At 34.6% G+C, this 20,470-nt stretch overlaps 1 protein-coding gene across 1 annotated transcript; it reads right to left on the bottom strand.

The window, feature by feature from the left end:
- Nucleotides 1-607: 607 nt before the first annotated feature.
- Nucleotides 608-17,806, bottom strand: LOC118263124 (protein obstructor-E). The gene is made up of 7 exons (XM_035574924.2): nucleotides 17,638-17,806; nucleotides 9,205-9,291; nucleotides 3,471-3,584; nucleotides 2,926-2,990; nucleotides 2,064-2,202; nucleotides 1,053-1,266; nucleotides 608-718 (listed from the first exon to the last, which is right to left on the bottom strand). Exons 1-7 carry the CDS (start codon nucleotides 17,678-17,680, stop codon nucleotides 664-666), a joined length of 717 nt encoding a protein of 238 aa, XP_035430817.1. The 5' UTR covers nucleotides 17,681-17,806; the 3' UTR covers nucleotides 608-663.
- Between the last annotated feature and the right edge of the window lie 2,664 nt (nucleotides 17,807-20,470).

The raw sequence follows: 20,470 nt of genomic DNA on the forward strand, positions 1-20,470 counted from the left end.
GTAAACAGATGGCGCTGTGTAAAATATAGTTAATGTTGTTATTAAATTGGATATGCAAGTAGTTATTACTTGAAGGGAAATATAAGAAATTAGTTAGTTGACATTTAATTAAGTAGAAACTTAGATTTGCTTTGTGAACAAGGAAACAATAAAGTACTGATTAGATTAAATTATTAGGTTAAAAATAATTATTATTAACTTAATTTGTCCATAAAACATTTTCATATAAGTATACAGTTCCATGTTTTAACCATGTGTTAATCAGGTTTTCCAAATAAGCAATATCTTACTTTGATATCCTTAAATTATTAATTGCCTTTCGAGTATAATCCAATTAAATGTCTACTGTACCAATAAAAACAAATATAATAAAGTTAGTATTAAATTTTATTACACCTGTGTTTCATTTAGCGTTAGCATAATATATCTGGGTATGTAACACCTTTGTTTCAATAAAAATATGAAATAAAATAAACTAAACAATGTTGTGTTTTGATTTCTAATCCAATAAAAACAAACAACTGCATTCTCATTAAAAATGCGTTTTCAGCGGATTATTTAAGCTCAATCATTATAAATTTTATAAAGAGAGGAATAAAACTCATAATGTCTTATTAATATTTATTAATTACATAACTAATATCTTAATAAGTATGACACACTTTACGCCTTCTTCGGTTTGCTCTTGTCAAAAGTTTGACCCTCGTAGTAGTTTTCACTGAAACAAACAATAAATGATTAGTACACACAGCTTTACGCTTCAGAAAGGTACTCTATGATAAAATAAATAATACCTATCCAAAATCTAAGTTAATATTTTTAATCTTATTTAATACTTTAGATGCCATTGGATTACTAGAGACTTGGCACAGCATTGGCTAAGGATTAGCCTTCAACAATTTTCAACTGACAGTGAAATCATCATCATCATCATATCAGCTACAAGACGTCTACTGCTGAACATAGGCCTCCTCCAATGACTTCCAGATTGGAAGCGACCTGCAGTTGAATACTTAAATAAAAATAAATTTCCTATTATTTCTAGTCCTTACCATCCCTGAACCTTCTCAGGGTCATCACACATGAAGGTGTCCTCATTGTAGACCTTGCCGAGAGGGCAGAGTCCCTTCTGGGGCTGGACTCCATTACGGCAGATGTAGAACTTCTGGCAGTCTTCTGGGTGGGGAAAGGTTGGGTGGGGGAGGGCACGACCGTTGGGTCCCATCACTTCACCGTCGGGGCAGGAGAAACCGTCGTCCAACAGATCTGGAAAGTGGCACATATTACACAGTTAATACAAGTTTTTACATTATTGAAATAATATATACAATGTGATAGGGGTCAGACTTCTAACCCGTTAAGGTTGAGTACTACATCTAATTTTATGACAAAAAATAATAATATGGGGGGTTGAACCCCCACTTGAAAATATTGAAAAATAGCGATGTTTTCGGTAAAAATAATTCAGAAATGATTTTTTTTCTCACCAAAACATTATCAAACAAATGAAAAGAGTAATGAATTAGTTAGCCAAGGTTATTAGCTACCGTTTGTCGTTTTTTTTTTTATTTCTACGACGCATACTACCTTTGATATCACATAAAGTAAAAAAAAATATTAAAATAGCCATAATTTTTAGGGGTAGGGGATTCGACCCCTTCGACCCCTGACTTTTGTCGATAAAATTAGATGTAGTACTCAGCCTTAACGGGTTAGAAGTCTCACCCCTATCACATTGTATATATCGTAATAGAATAGAAAATATTGAACAGTGACTTTTGTTTATTTAATAAATCACACATAATAATTACACATTGAACGCCGTTGTGGTCACCGGTGACCGACGTTAGTGGAGGATTTGCCTTCAACAGTTTTCTAATGGCAGTCAAAGACTTAATTTAAATAGTATCTGATTGAAACTTTTCTATCACACAACTAAATATGTTAATGTCTGTAGTTTGTTATTGTTAGTTTCAGTAACTACATTTTCAGTTAAAACATTAATCACTCTACAATTTCTTTAACATTCTAAAATCAAGTATTCAACTATTTTCCTAACTTACCCTTGGTGATGTGATCACACTGCCTGTTGACAGCGTCCTTCCAGTCGCAGTTGGAGGTCTCCTCGTCGAAGTAGAGGCCGGGGGGGCAGGGCATCTCGTTGGGGGTGCCGTCCGAGCAGTAGTAGAACTTGTCACAGGCCTGGAAAACAGAAAATAATATACTAAAAGTAAACGCTAATGGTGATAATGGCATTTTCTGAGTAAAATGACTATTTATTAACCAGGAGTCAGAAAGTTCAACGGTGTTTTACCCCCGTGCCTCGGAAAGCACGTAAAGCCTTTGGTCCTGCGCCCGTCGTCTCTCGTATCCTCATTGGGTTCAGAGAGTGAAGGAATAGAGAGTGTACCTATATTCACGCACACACTTGTGCACTATAATATCTCCTGGGTAGTGGGTTAGTGTAGTTAGACAGACACTGACTACCATGATTGAAATCGATTGGGAGATTTATACCTCAGGCATTAATCTGGTTATACCTAAGGCCCATCTGGCATTGTACATTAAAACTACATTAATTGAGCCATAAAACCAGCAAACAGTCTCAAAGTCATAATAAAAGTAAGAACGTGGCAGTCTACCTCTAACGGACTTGATATTCTCACGAAAACGGGATGATTACACAATTACACATAGCTTTAAAGTAGCGTCATTATCACGAATAAGCTATATAACGATAATAAACATAAAATAATAATAATAAATATCTCATTTTAACCCAAGTAATAGAGATATTCTCAGTTTTATTACATATCATAATGTTTGAGTCTGAACCGTTTCCGTTCACTGCCCTTTGCCTAACATTGCCTACATTACTGCGATATACAAATGTTAGTTGCAGTATGCGTTAGTTGCACAACTCACCTGAGGGTCGGGATGTTTGAAATATCCGTTCTGTCTGGGGCAGCCTTTAGTTGGTTTCGGTTCCTCTGTAGAAAAAAAAAGACTTTAATTTAACAATTGCGTCAATACTAAATGCTTCCGAGAAACAGTATATAAAGGTCACTTTTTCCTTGAAATGCAACGAGCAGTTTTTATTTACATCATTATATTTTATAAAATTTTGCTAAAACAAATTAATTACATGCCAAGCTTAACTAAAGATTAGGTAGTATCTAAATAATAAATTACTGCTGTATATAAAGATATGTAAGATTCGTAGCAATTGGCGTTCCGTTGTCTCTGCCTATCCCTATAGGAGACAGGCTATGTATGTAAATAAAACTTAGCGTTCACCTAATTGCAAACCCCCAGCCCGTTTTGGTAGCTAGCCAAGGTTCGCAATTCATCAAACGTTAGAGTAAAAGAAAACCCTCTTTTAGGAGGGACACCTCTGTTTAGCAATGGATATATTCTGTTTAATGATTATCATGATTATGTGACGATGATATAAATAATGTGTTACTTACGCAGCTCCTTCCTGTCTCCGCAGTCTACGTTGGATGGGATGTCACATCGCTCCTTGTTGGGGTTCTCGTCTGAGAAGACCAGACCGTCAGGACACAGTCTAGTTTCCGCGACACCTGTGTAGATGATAAAATAATTTATAACTTCACAAAGAGTTTACTTTCGGAATTGAAAAACAGCATGTCTTTTACACGTAACTTTACGTTAATTTTGTTAGATTCCGAAAAACCCTTATGATGATTTGCACAACCTAGGAATTGAACTCCTTAAGCTCTCGTCCCTTTGCTCGACAGACACTCGATCAATTCAATCACCAACGTTCAAGATTTCAAAACATTCACTGACACGCATTAGGTACAGATACACATGTACAAGTTAAGATATAACTTAACCAATTTCACTACCAATAAATTTCAGTTATTGTAGGTAGTTAAACTAAACTGTTCTATTTAACGGAATGGTTATGTTCACGCTATGGTTCTATTGCTATGGTTTACGCAAGTGGCAGTTTTCAATTTTAGTTTTATATAAAACATAATGCTGAATATCGGTAGAGGCATGCTAATAAATCACATCAACAGCCTATACGTGGCAACTGCTGACCAAAGGCCTCTTCTCGCATTAATCACCACGTTTGCTCAAAGCGGTTTGGATAATATAAATAAACAAATTCAATTATGAGTTTGCGGATTTGAATCTCCAAATGACCATAAAATCTCTTGATTAGCTTTTAATATTTATTAATAACATACGATAGCGGACTTAATGTCGGGTGGCATTCTCTAACAGTTAACCATTCATTGATGCAGAAATGTGCAACAGTAGGATGATAAATCGATTTGTGACACAACATAAGTTTATATACATAAATGCATATTATACTTACATTAAGAAATACATACGAAATATAAATAATAAATTATAATATTAAAATTAATTAATTAATAGTTTGTGATAAAACTACAAATGCATTCGCATAATAATATCTGTATTTTCTCATTTCTGTTTACTCAAAAAAAAGTAAATACATTATGAATATGGCCTCTTATAAGATAATAAATTGCACATAAAATAAATAATTATACCTCTTATTTAAACACTGCAATTATTTTGACTTTCACTTCCCAAAATTTTTAACACAAGAGTATTAAATAAGAATCTTAATTTACCTTGAAAATGTTCAAATAATAGAGAAATCTTTTTAACATTCCCTGCTGCATGTGGTTTACATTCTCGTCTGTACGTAGAAACTGAGAGAAATGGTGCTTTGTATAAATTAGAAAATTCAATTACCTAACAGGTGATAGATAGCATACAAGTCTACTTGCTTGCAAGTTTATAGTTCCACTATCTAGTATCAATTTTAAACTAGTTCCATACCTAATCAATTACACGCTCTATTGAAATTTCTCTTACCGCATAGATAATGATTTCATTACCAAACACATCGATTATTATTTGATACCTACTAAACCAATCGTACACATAAAACTTAAAAAAATACTAAGCGCCTGTTTCCCCACTTTAATATAAGTATATCCCGATAAACTTATGTAACAGATAGTGCATAAAAATTTCGTTTTTAATTCCAAATTATCTAATCTATAGCGACTTTTGAAACGTCAAATTGAATTGTCCATCAGTATGTCTGTCAGTGAAGCCAGGTGCTCGTTCCAAAGTGTTCCAAAGCCTATTAATTAATACTAGTGGTCGCCTAGTGGTTGAAATTCAACCATATACGATTTAATTTACAATACCACTTAACATACGTTCAAGGATAATTTTTATTTAACTCAAACTCAAACAAACTCTTTTATAAAACTCTATTCATATGAGACGTCAATATCATCGCAATGTCTATCGATTTTGACGTTTTGTCAAATACGATCACATACTATGCATGTGTGTGTAATGTTTTATTTATTGATTTAATGTACTTTATAAGCATTATTTTTGAAAAATATTAGCGTTATGCACTTCTCCTACACATAAACTATAAGTGTACCAAATTTTATGCTCCAACGTCCGCGCAATTTCGTAAAAAGCGGTCCAAAGTTTTTGCATCACGTATTAATATATAGATATGATTAAAAATCTACTCCAATTTTTTTGTTGCAATTAACAATATCAACCCCTTAGCTGATCACAACATCCACCTTTATAAAAAAATGTTGGTCAATTAAACAAAAACAAAAATCTTAATTCTCTTTCACTCGACAAACGAACTCTCAATTCAATTTTGCAACGAGCTAATAAATCACCGCTTTACACATGCATACATGATTGCCGATCCACATATTTTGGGCAATATCGGACAAGCTTACTTCACAGTTATGGTCGCCTTTGTAATAACATGCTGAGGAAATGTTAGGAATTTTTACACTCTACTTGCGTTAGTAATAAGAGCGGTTAAATGTAAGCAAAAAATACGATTCTGTCACGACATTTTGTTTAGTGTTTAGTAATATCAAATTTTACAATGGGCCTACTACTCACTTTTGGTTTGCAAATCGTAGTATAGTGGTTACGGTTGCGATTTAGATTATTGAAGGTCATGGTTTCGATTTCATGTTAAGAATAATTGTTTTATACCATAACCATAGTTAACCCTTAATTTGACAATGTCCGGTGTGACGGACACTTATTTAAAATAAATCCTGCCAAGGTTTAATTTCATGTTCATCGATTTCTAATGGACTACATGTTTGTTTATACCATAAACTAATAGTAAAAAAATACATAATGATTGTGGCACCATTGCAAATGTCAGTTGGGACGCAAAATGTCTGTGAAAAGGCGGCCTCCTGATTTGCTCAAGGTATTTATAATTGATTTTCTTATTTTTTGTGGGAAAATAAACTGCAATATAGATTTATTTATTAGATAATAAACATGTCAATCACTTTTTACAAAAACATACGCACTTTATTACATTTTTATGATGTTTATTTGTAACTAAAATGTTTTGTCCGTCACAGCGGACATTGCCAATTGTTTAGAAAAGTACGACTTTATTACTATGTCCGCTGCAGCGGACAACGCCAAAATGTGTGTGCTTTTGCTTGTTTGCTTATGGTGCTGAGTTTGATTTTTTTTTCTTTGCCAACAACCTAATAGCGCAATTAAAATTATTGCTTTAGTGCTCAAGGAACATGCACCTTCCGATGCAAGCGAAATATCAGATTCGGAAACTGAATTGCATGGTGCACATACTAATTCTTCCACCCCGCTGTCTTTTCCTGCACCATCAATTGCATCTTCCCTTGCTAGCCTAACACTATACATCCGATGAAGAATTAAATTCTGAAAATGCTGATACTATACCAGATTCTGACGTCCATGAAATGGGCAACTCCATTTATGAAAATGTTCCATCCCTATCTGCTATTCCTTCATTGCATGCAACGCCTATAACACCAATAGCTTCTTTATTAGTACCCCGAAAAACAAGATCTAGGCACCCACAGTCCAAGCCAAAAGAACAAAAAACACCAAAAAATTGTAGCAGACAGACCAAGCGACAATAGAAGAGGATCATCCTCACGATGATAAATACACACAGAAACTCAAAGGTGAATCATCTTCTAGAAGATGCCAGAAGATGATTCACCTTTGAGTTTGTTTTACCTTTGTTTCTCAAGATATTCTTACTAGTATTATAGAGCAGACCAACTTATATTCAGTTCAATAAACCGGCAAATCAATTCAACTAACCGACGAAGAATTTAGAGACTTTTTAGCTATCCGTGTTCTTAGGGGTATTGTTGTAATGCCTTCTTATCTTGATTATTGGTCACAAAAATGTATGTATCAATTCGTACTAAAATGTTCGTTTTTGTATTTGTATTTATTAAAAAAACATAAAAATAATTATGGTTTTTATTTTCCGTAATTTGGCAGTGTCCGCCTCAGCGGACATATAAATCTGACCATTAATTTCTCAGTAATTGGCAATGTCCGCTGTGACGGACACCACTTTTCCCAAAAGTGGGCTATTGTAGATTTTTTTTTTCATTTTTCTAGGACGTTATAAGATACCCCTGAAGCCATACAATTGTCAAATTCATATATTTTGAATATTTTTATCGGTGCCAAATTAAGGGTTAAATAGTTTCTTAGCAATTTCCACGATGTATGTATTTATTTTGTTTTGGAAATTGCAACTGTTAGAGTTAACCTGAGGCATACTACATAGATAAACTAGCGACCCGCCCCAGCTTTGCATGGGTGCAATGGTGATATATTATGCATGTATTATACATATAAACCTTCCTCTTGAATCACTCTACCTGTTACAAAAAACCGCATCAAAATCCGTTGCGTCATTTTAAAGATTTAAGCATACAGACAAACAGACAAAAACAGTGACTTTGTTTTATACTATGTAGTGAAGTATAAAGCAAGTATAGGAGGCGACGAAGGCCCTGTAACTCTATAAATCCATGCAGTACTTTTTGAGTTTAGCCTGGACATACATGCAGACAAATATTGTAAACTATATTTTTGGCTTCAATAGCGATTGTAGATTACGTCCCAAGTATTCGTTTCAAAAATATTCAATGTACTATTTCAACTTTTCTACGATTTCATTTTTATATGTATAGATATGACTATTAAGTCGTACATATTCTTGTAGCTTCATTAAGTTTTAACATAAAACCAATTATATTAAGAGCTATTTTTAAGCTTCAATAGTTCATAAAATGTACACTTTAATGGAAACCGACTTTTTAATTGGACAATTGAACGTGTAATAAAATATAAATGATGTGAACATGAAAGTAATAAAACATTAATTGTATCTGTACTTAATTGAATTTTATGAGTGAAATTATTACGTACTCTAATATAAAGATGAAGTTAATTATCTAGGAAGATTTTCTTTCCCACATTATAGTAAGAAATTTATTGTTTTTGTTCTTTTTAATGTCGTATGTCACATAATACTATTACCCGTTGTTTCCTACATGTAATTAGTATAAAGCATTGAAGTCATAACCTCGATGTTATATAGTTTCGAAGAGAAAATCACAATTTACTATAGAAGAGAAAATCAAATCTGCATTTTTATGAATTTTCTCCAAAAGTCAGATATCAGATATTTTGTCCATTGATTACGGATTAGAACTGAAATTTTGTCCTACATAACAATAAACACTTTAAGTCACACACACACACACATTTGTAGTAAGCTAAATGCATCCACAGCAACGGCGGATGTATTTAGCTTGCACAGTTCCATAGTGGATGTATTCAGCATGTTTTTACATGGAAACATGCGTACTATGGATGCGTGCTATCGATGTGTGCTATGGATAGCTTCCCTACTATGTATGCAACGTGTGCAACGTGCATACTCGAGCTTTGCATCTTAGTCGCACTTCTACATAGCTTAGTATTAGTGGAAACGGTCACATAGTTTCAGAGCTTACCTAATACATCTTCATAGCTACATAGCACATCTCTAGTAGAAAAGCACTAATAAACTTGTACAAATACTTAAATACCAAACTATCTAAGACACCAATAGCACCAATTTAGAATGACCTCTCATTAGCCCTATCCACATAATGAACACAGGTCATTATATTCACTCTATAATGGTTATTACACATATTCCTACCTATATTAAGTAAACCCGGAATTGTAGAAACACATACACTGCAATCATCCTTCGACTTACATCATCAGTAGTTACTATCTATGCACTTTGCATGTTTGACCTTTAATACTGACCTTTACTGCACTTGTAATAAAGGTCACATTGGTAGGGATCCGGGTAGAAACCACTCTTCTCTGGACAGTCGAACTCTTGCGCTGAAACTGAAAATAATTGGTTGTTAGAATATTTTGTGTAATACAATAATGATAGAAAATTACAAGTAAGGAATCTTTTCTAAAGAGTTATTGTTGTAATTCATTCTGGTTTGTAAGTAGATATACACTCGATTTTTAGTAAAATGTTATAGAACGGGAAGCTGTTGAGTAATTGGGTGATTTTAGTTCTAATACCTATAAGTCTTATGAGTTTTATGGTATGGCAATTTTAATATATACCAATTAGTATATAATATATACCATTTTGATAAATGTTATTTATTAATTAATTAACCAAATAATGGTTTTAATAAACCCATCATCCAAAATTTAACATTTCTTCAAACAAAATAATGTATATTATATTGTAATAAAAAGTATAATGGTAATACGTTTCATACTATACTATAGTATAGAATAGGTAGATATACTATAGAACAGTTAACCAGCAAGAAAGTAACCTAACGCCTAAACCAAGGCCGCTAAGTCTTTGAACCAATTCCAGTAAGTAACTGAATAACTTACTATTATAACCGTTATAATAATAACTATCGTAAAATGTTAATTGGCCACGTGGTGCTTAATTAATTTGTGTACATTTATTACGAGAAATATCTCTTTAGTAGTCATTGACTAAGATATCTTAATAATATGTTATACAATCCAAACAACCATGTGTCTTTTAGTCATACCAGAAAATTAACTAAAAATCACGATTTACTCACATAAATTAATGGAGGAAAACTCTACTAGTTTCGAGTCACAGAGGGACTCTTCATCATGAGCAGCATGCGCAGACGCGGCGACGTCGCGCAGCCTAACAGTAGGCTAAAACCGTGAGTAAACGGAGATTTTTAGTTAATTTATACTAGAAAATATTTCAATTAGATTCTACTTCCGAAACAGGCAAAAAATTTCGGAGAAACCAACAGTGAGTAATAATATGTCGGAATAAAATAACGACTACCTAGTATATAATTATGTCATTCAAAACCAAAATTGGTTATTATAAAATCCAATTCAACGTGCATACATAATGAATTGATTGACATACAATTAATTAAATTAGCTACCTGCACTAAAAACACGAGTCTTATTTTGTAACCTACAATTATTTTGAATATTAATGTCGCAGCGACCCTGAATGAAATTATTAAATAGGTAATAAGAAAATTAACTAGTAGCAACCCGGTAATTACTAATTTACTGGTCAAATTCTATTTTAGAAATAAATACCTAATGTCATTAAACTGGGAACAAAACTGTGACCTCAAACCCACATGCCAAGCTTATCGATTATGGCAAACCCTTTAAGGTGGAGGAGTCCACAGTCCAGTAGTTAACAGTCATGGATTGCTGATGTTTGAATTTACAAAAGTTGTATGTAAGTACTTAATGAATTTACTCCAACATGTACCTACTAGCTACACCCGCTCGGTTTCACCCGCTCTGCTCTGCTCCTATTGATTGTAGTGTGATGTTTTATAGCATAGCCTTCCTCTATCAATATGTTATCCAACACAAACAATATTTTTAACATCGAACCGATAAATCCAGAAATTAGCGAGTTTCAAACAGTCAATAAAATAAAAAGAAAGCTAAAATTATAAATAAATTTAAATTATTATTTTAAGGAGGACACTCAACTAAATGATATAATAATTAATACAAATATTACTCCTTATACCATAGACCAACACCCATTACGAAAAACTACTTTCGACAATTCACGGTCAGCACATAACTAGCTACGAGTAGCTTGTCACAAACAAATGCGTACTACCACCCGCTAAAAATACTTCGCTCGCATTCTAGACTATGTAATTGACCCTGGCTGTGTCACACAAAGCCTTAAGATTGACAGCCACTCAAGTTCACCTTGTCAAGCAATCATTTTCATAATAAGTATGATAAGTATCGTTGTGAGAGTAGAAAGTGGCTAAAATAAGCAAAGTGTAACCAACGATCTTTAGGTTAGGTAACAGACAGTTAAGATTACTTTGATATATATATTAAAGTGTTGTGCAGAAATGCGTTCGTTTAATTATAGCGTAGATATTTTTTCTTGATAACAACACGAAATATAAGCGTTATTTTGTCAGTATTTACGTGCAAAATAATGTTCTCGCTATTACCAAACCCAAAACGCTATTTCGAAATGGGTCCATATGTATTTACTTGTCGTGTTACTTTCTTTTAAAATACTTTTTGTTACTGACTGACTAAACCTAAAATATTATATTACACACAGCATATTTATTATAAAATTGGGCTTTAAACATAAATTTTATCAATATTTTTTTGAAGTGGATGATAATCATCCAATGGCTTCTCCCTCGGGCGAGGGGAGAGAGAGTGTTAGACTCTTACTGACTAAAAACCACCCCGCTTCTACTCCTGCTTTTCGAACCGGAGTCCCGGTAAACCGCTAGGCAGTCCGCAGCTCCGGGTATCTTATCAATCTAAGTATAACATAGTCCCTCTATCAACTCATACTCTCATTAAAATTACATATACCCGCAGTATTAAGTAACACCGATCAAATTAAGTGAACTTTTCACTTACAAGCAACAAATTGACTAAAACGGACAGTGAATCGTGACTCATGTTTCGAAAACCCTTGTGTTAGTGCCCTTGCGACATATGTAATGTGTGTTAGGTGAATTAACTATCTAGAGCGATTGTGTGGTGAAAGGAGTTTCAGTTCATCGATAGATTGGTACAAGATTTTGGAATACTTCATTAAGTAATGCCCCTTTTCACAAGTCTCCCCTAAATTTAAAGATACCCCTAATCTAAGATAAATGACTCTTAACGTCTTACTTTAGGTGCTTCTTTTTTGAGGGGTAAACCATCCAATGAGTTCTTCCGCCATGGGCGAGGCGAGATCTTCCTACTCTTGCTTTTCGAGCCGAAGCCTCGTTAACCCGCTAGGTAGTCCGCATCTCCGGGACCCAACCCAGTCCTTAGCAATTGTTTTCGAAACAAAGTTGTTAAAATTGCTAAGGAATAGCTTAAGTAATCATAAAATGCCTCTGTTAGCACCATGTTCGTACTGTAATTATCAACTTAACAATGTAATTATCAAATCAAGTACTAATTATGCCTAATGAAAAACGGATATATCAATACAAAAGACTTCAGGAAATTACAATACATACATAATTTCAGCGGAAAAATAAAATTAAGGTTACTAATGTTATGTAAGGAAATATTTATCACTAGCTTCTGACCGCGGCTTCACCCGTCTTTACACCATATTCTATCCTATTGATAATTATACTACTATCAGACTCCTCTATCAAACTTAATATTGTTTATTATATTATTTAGCGATATATACTGTGTAAAATATAAGTCAATAACTATTTCCTAACGGGGCTGGCATGTTCTAGAACGAAAAGTCCCTAAAAAAGTCTCTGTCGAACTAATTCTAAACTACATTTTATGATATTTGTAAAGAGAAGTATCTGATATTTTATATGAATGAAGAAAAATTGCAATGAGCAATATCTATATAAGCTTCCAAACATCCACTTCAATACAAAACCACAAGAATTGCAGTAAAATGTTAGCATAATAGCAATGTAACATGCATATTGGAGGATATCCGATTGTAATAGAAAAACTATGAAAAATCGCATACTTATAACTTGTATCCGTAATTTTTATTGCGGGGTCAATGTACTCATGTGCATGGATAGATGGTATTGTGCAATTTACATACCTAAAAAAATGATCTTGCTGTTTGTCAACTTGGTAATTAAGTCATTTATAATACTGATAGTTTTTTTTTTACTATTTATTCATTTATTTCAGGCTTCATAGGCCCATATAAAATACTATAAACTAATACATTAAATTAAATTATATGATATATATAATATATATAATATATAATTATAATGATAATACTGATTCAATCCGACTAAGTTATGTCGAGTGTCTTATGCGCAAACATCGGCGCATAACAGAGTTGTTTTGTAGGGGTCTAAATCATTAATTTAGAATGTGACAGTTTACTAGGTTAATCATAATTTCCACACTTGGCTGGTGGGCTGATGATTGGTGATTGGGACTAGTTCAGAAGGAATTCTCACCCGTTATTATTCTCACAACATGTCGGGTACCACAATCGAGCTCACTTCGCACTCACTAGCTGCTAGCAGTGTTCTCTGTTAGTCCTGATCCTTCTGAACTAGGATCACTAGCCCACCCACCAAGTATAGAAATCTCTATATAATAATCTCTAATAAATAGAAAACTCTAGTAACTATTAAACTGTCACGGACTAAATTAATGATGACCAGAATAGACTAGCTCCTCCGTAGCGTCACCGCACTACTGACTTAAATAACGTGTTTTCTTCGACAGAACCTTTCAAAATCATTGTATTTCGTACATTTGGTAATGTAACAGCACAAATACTAATGCTTTTCAATTTAGCAAGCAATTGTGTGTAACTAGCAACTGCATAGGAAACCTAAATAACTAAATACGGAACTAGTTTACCGACAAGAGTTCTAGTTTCTAACAAAATGCTGTTTGTTGCGAGAGTCTGTGACAAATTTATGACGTCATTCAGCGTGTAAATATTTTCATATACATTTTTATTAAACTTTCTTGAGATATACTAAATTCATTATTATTGTTTTTTGACTTATTCTCATAATTATTTGACGGCTCATATTCATATTTATGAACAGCATTCCACGACATACGACGCGGAGACTATCGCGCTGCTACTAGTCGAGTTCCTCGTCAAATAATTACGTGAGTAAGCCGAAAAACGTAATAGTTAGATGAATTGTGTATATAAATTGATGTTACACTATATTTTGTATTGTTACAAGACTTTTAAGTAATTCTAGGTACATTCGGAGCTTCAGGTCTATTCACTGCATCTTTGAATGCGGTTCTTTTTTTAAGATTTTTTCTACAGTATTCGACGAATGAATTCATTTGAAGATCGATTCAACCATTCTTAACTCATTGATTATTATTATATATAAGTACATTCTTAACTTTTTGATTTGTATGTCATTGACTAATATGTAGATTAGGTACCAATTCCCACTAAATAAAAAAAAACAATACACTATTTCTGTGGTGTCAAGGTAAAAGGGGATAAGTCATAAATTTTGAAAAATGAGTTAATGACACAGTTGGATAAAAAAAATGAATTAGTTTTACGGTAAAGAGGAGATAAGTCAATTTAAATTACGTATATAATACTAATTAATTTTTTTTATCCAACTGTGCCATTAACTCATTTTTCAAAATTTATGACTTATCCCCTTTTACCTTGACACCACAGATTTAACGGTTTATATTCTGTGACCGAAATGTTTGATTCAATAATTGAAAACTTAATGTGACCTGCATATGCTCATCGTATACTAATTTGTCATGTAGAGTGACTCTGAAGAATTCTTAATAAGATATTCTCCCGCCTTAGGTGGGGCGAGAGGGAGTGTCAGACTCTTACTGACTAAATACCGTTCCTACTCCTGCTCAATCAATCTATATTTCATATACATTATAAACAATTTATTTGTCCAATAAAGCTGGCATCTTACATCTTTCTTCCATTTATTCTGTCATTTTAAGAAAAAAAAACGAGAACTAGTACGAATGCCAAAACTACAAAACCTAACAATAGTAAAAGATCTGTGGCGACACATTGACAAGTAACAAGTGACAGATGACAGAAGTCGCACATAGACTATCGACGAGCAAATCAACGGATGACGTCACAAATATCCTGCATCGCACATACGAAGTTTACATGCGAATTAACACGGATAGAAAATCCCAACGAACAACAGTTGGGCAGAAAGCCCGCCAGGCATGATCACCTCGCCTGGTCGGAGGATCCTCCTTTTCTTAGGGAACTTTACTCTCTGTTCCCTAAAGTGGTGACCCCGACGTGATTGAAACCAACCTTCACGGAGCAGATCAGCACCGTCATCCTTATAGCCATCTCCCTCACCCATCACTTCTCCGCTGAGCGGTAATCAAGTCGCAGCCAACCAGCATCCTCGGCCTCATCAGGGACCACCACACGCTACATCGAAGATATGCAGCCTGGTTCTTCCCTACGGCCTCATCAGCGTCTAGGCACAGCACTCTGCACACGGTCTGAGGACGTCTTCCTCCCGTCAACGCAGACGCCAGCCACTACGCACCTACCCTCGCAGCATCTATTCCCCGACTCACTGTGGGACACTGCGAGCTTCACTACTCCGACTCACTGGAGTATCACCCTGCACCGCTCACCCGACTCACTGGGCATTCAGCGGCACAGTTCCGACTCACTGGAACTAGGGACATTCTACACTGGCTCTGGCACCGCTCATCTCAAGCATCGACAGCCGTCTCAACAGGATCGACCTCCGGTCTTGGGGGGGAGTGATGTGGCGACACATTGACAAGTAACAAGTGACAGATGACAGAAGTCGCACATAGACTATCGACGAGCAAATCAACGGATGACGTCACAAATATCCTGCATCGCACATACGAAGTTTACATGCGAATTAACACGGATAGAAAATCCCAACGAACAACAGTTGGGCAGAAAGCCCGCCAGGCATGATCACCTCGCCTGGTCGGAGGATCCTCCTTTTCTTAGGGAACTTTACTCTCTGTTTCCTAAAGATCAAAAACCATACCGAAGTATCTAACTCATTATCTCGATATTTTTGACCTTCCGTACTAAAAATCAGTACCTAAACATACATACATAATGAACACAATACAATAATTATATTACCTAGGTACTAATTCATCGAATAATTCACCTTTGTCGGTGCAGCACAGTTCCGATTGAGTCATACTAAGACAGATCTTGCGAAACTAATCGCGAATTGTGTGTCTGCTATCGAGTGCTACAATTTGAATATAACCTATGCATAACTACATTATACATAGAGTATGTCATGCAATTCTGGTCCTTATAAACGTGTAAAACTGGTAAGATGATTTATAAATTAGTTAATTTAGGGACTTCAGCGTAAAATGTTATCTTAATGTTCCTTAGAAAGTGATTAGTCACGAGGTGATTAAACCCTTCTTTAATCAATTAAGAATGAAATAAACTGCCTTATTCAAAGATTACTATAGTATAAGCTTTGATAGAAAATATTGGATGACGGCAGAGTAGAGAAGATTACTTATTCCCATCCCAGACTTAGTTATGGGTGTAGTAAAACCCCAACTATTGGTAGGGGAGCCCATCAAGGGATTTTGGTAGTTACTCGAGTGCGTCAGATTAAAATATAGCCATTTAATCGATCTGGTTATAAGGGAGGACTAAATTTTTTTTAAATATGTATCTATCTTTATCCAGTCAGTTTTCGTCAGATTAAAGGAAGAGAGGTTAATAGCAAGCACTTCCTATAGGAAGTGCATTTAAAAGAATCTGCCCAATCTGCATCGTGGGCTTCCCTACTATGTCATATTTTTGATTGGACAGAAATCGGGCAGGAGTGCTCTCTAATAACCCTAAACCTTTTGGCCTGCGACCTCTCTCTGGTTTTAGGGGCAGGTCCCTGGCAAAAGATAATACCAAAATCCCTTCTATACATATAAAGGGGGTAAATAGGCCAAAAGTGAACTAACACAGGATTTTAATGCAACTTAGATCAATATTACAATTTAGTAGGTTACTGTAAGTGTAGTTTATTGAACTCTAAACGGTTATTTGAGAAGAATAAGTTTTTCATGGCCACTGTTAGTAAGATCGTTTATATTGCAAGTTAATTGATTTCAAGTACGGAGATTTCTTACTGATAGATACAATAGGGTAGATGAGTAACTTTTATTTTAATGCCCGTCTTGCAGATTACTTTAAAACATTAGATACGTATTTTTTATTTTATTACGGAAATAAATACTTTTGCAAATATATAGATTTGAAATATCGCGTGACGTCACTTCTAGGTACATTTTATACGTAGAAATGACGTATTTGCTCCCATTCCTAAACTTTGATTCGTTTTATCTAAGTATTGTTATCTTATAAGACAAAATAAAAAATACGTGTCTAAAATTTCCTCATTAGGCACTGACGGACTAAATAGAATTTTAATTTTCATATCCCATCATCATCCCTACTTACCTAAGCAGAATTAATAAAACAAACCTAGATTTTATTGAATAAACGTTGAAAACATTTTCAAATGAATCACATTAAATTTAAATCTGCAGGAATCCGTCTTATTGTAACACAAAACTTGAAGCATTATCACCCAATTTCTCAATCAAATTCTCGTTACGAACACACCCTATAATATCAAGTTATCAACACTCTAACTTAAAATAAAAACAAAATAACTTAATAACACTTACCTAACGCGCACACAAACCCGACGGCAAAGAATAAACTTTTCATTTTCTTATTTTGATTTAAAATTTAATTTGAGGTAGAAAAATTTATAAATAGAACTTTATTTAACTGTTCGTACGTGCGTTTCCGTTCGAAGGTTGCTCTGTATTGCGAGCGGGGCTATTGTGACCGGCGCAGGCGCAGCTTACTAAACCACGCACGACCGTAATGACTGCGATGAAAGTGAACGAAAGTTTAAAAAAAAGACATTGACTGATGAATTTAACATTCAAATGTAATTTTTGTATGTGTTTTCGACAATTATTTCGAATTGTAATTAATCATCGTTATAATAATATTGTCTGGGACTATTGTTGCCAATAAACCTGATGTAGTGGTGATAGACTGACAAGCGCTCTGCACAATGATTGATATCACCATCCCTAATGATGCGAACTTCGTGAAAACTGAGAAAGATAAACAAATAAAAAAATATCTGTACTTTTGCTCACGAGGTTGTCGACATGTGGAATGTGGATTAGGCTATCATTGTGCTGATAGTCGTGTTGGCCAATAAGTTAAAACCTAACAGCCTCGACACCCACACTCGGAGCTGCGGACTACCTAGCGGGTTTATCGGGGCTCCGGCTCGAAAAGCAGGAGTAGGAACGGGGTGGTTTTTAGCCAGTAAGAGCCTGACACTCCCTCTCGCCTCGCCCAAGGCGGGAGAAGTCAATGGATGATTTTACGCCCTTAAAAAAAGGACGCTGGCATTGGGCGGATGGATCAAGAGCCTGAAACAGAAGTCAGTTCTCCTGGAAATGGCACGTATTGTGAGGACGTTTCTGTCTCTGGAGCCCCAACCACCGGCAGCCTGGACCATGGTCCCGCTAATGGTCGGCTTCCGTTTTTATATTTTAAAATTAAAAAAAATGAAATTTAAGAGGACGTTTAAATAAATGTACATGAATATGATTTATAATTGAGAAGATATCAATTATGGTCTGTTTTGACAGGTTGTTAGAAGAGCCACATAATTTATCATCAGCTCAATTATTTAGTGAGGAAATTGATACAGATACTTGTATTTAAGTGTCGACGTCTTGTTATGCATGCGTTATTGATTAACCTGATCTTATGTGTGAAAAATTATGTGAGGAGGTTTAATAGATTTTCCTAAGAAGATATTTCCTCATTCAAAGTACGAATAAGACCTTTCAGTTTTCGCCAGATATGTATATTAACCGCCGTACTCAGAGTCATTTAATGGTTACTTAACCCAGTCCTTAGCAATTGTTTTCTGTACAAAATCGTTACTAAGGAATAGTTTAAGTAATCATTTAATACCTCTGAATGCGGCTGTAAGAGTTAGAAATGAATCTATATCGCTATACACTGACCAAAACGCTTTTTTTTCATTATTACAAAATTAACGTTAACTTATAAAAACCTTACTTTAAACTTAATACCAGGCACTCACAATAACTAAATAAACCTATTTTCACCGAACCTCATTATTTGATACTAATAGAATCGCATCGTAGTTTAGTGCACGAGTTCTTGCAACAGTGAGTGTATCGAGTCGCCAAGAAAAGTCACGATATCTACATATAGCGATACATATACATACATAATGTAAGTAAGTACATACATATCTATAGACAGTCGAGGCCCAAAGACGATAGCCTCGGAAATGGCCACGTCATGGTCAATTTCATGGAATTATATGCCGTGTGACTTATCAATTGGGTATATTATTATATGCACTTACCTATACTTTTATAGGCAGACTATGTTTTTGGAATTGGTGCTTAATTTTTATTGGTTGATGTGATGGGACATGGATGGTTATGGTTCAAGATAATGGAGTTGGTAACATTCATTGTTTTGTGTTGACAACGGTTTTTTTAATAAATGGCTCCGTAGAACATTGAAGAAATTGACTACTATTTGAATTAAGGTATTTTGATGATAATGATATTTTTTTTACATCTTAAGAATTAAGCAGTCGTGCGAAAGGCAATCTTGGAATTACATACATATGCCTATCTCCTATGGGGGTAGGCAGAGACTATGGAACGCCAATTGCTACGAATTTTTCGCTTCTTCAACAGTCATCAGTATTTGCAGTCTAATGACGATAATTAAAATTCGAAGATTAGGTACACCTCTAACATAAAAGGTATTAATGAGACGGATATTAATAGATATTTAAACGAATACAACCTGTAATATTACTGAATTTAAGGCGGAATTCCCATACAAGTCTTAAAATAGTTCTGCGAAAAGTGACAGGAGCAAAAAGGAACGTTAATTTTTATTATTTCTTGCTCCACATGAAGGCTGTTGAGGTCGTATAAATACTTGGGTTTTATCGATAATTCGAGGTTCTTAATAATAACAATTTACGTCTTCCGATGCATTTAAGAGACACTTAAATATTGATATAAGTATCGTATTGCTATTTAAGAATATACGTGGTTATTTTTTTTCAATAATTTTGGTGTTTATCACAGGTTTTTTTAAGATTCACTTTTAAATTAAATATACAGATGATAGAAGATAAATACTCGAAAAGCATGAGTAGGAACGGGGTGGTTTTTCGTTAGTAAGAGTTTGACTCTCTCTCCCGCCCCACCAAAGGCGCGAGAAGTCATTGGATAATTTTGTCCCGTCAAAAAAATAGACTCTATTTCTCTTTTGTTAACAATTCAGTAATATACGAGTATTACGAGACAGTACCTAAGTTATTAATGATGGATAATAAATTAATCAAAAGATTTATAAGTCGAGAGCTACACAGCATGAAGCTTCAGGTCACAGACCTTTTTGCCCACGAAATTAAGCCCAAGTACA

This window comes from Spodoptera frugiperda, chromosome 12 (genome assembly GCF_023101765.2).
Source record: "Spodoptera frugiperda isolate SF20-4 chromosome 12, AGI-APGP_CSIRO_Sfru_2.0, whole genome shotgun sequence".
NCBI classification, from domain to species: Eukaryota; Metazoa; Arthropoda; class Insecta; order Lepidoptera; family Noctuidae; genus Spodoptera; species Spodoptera frugiperda.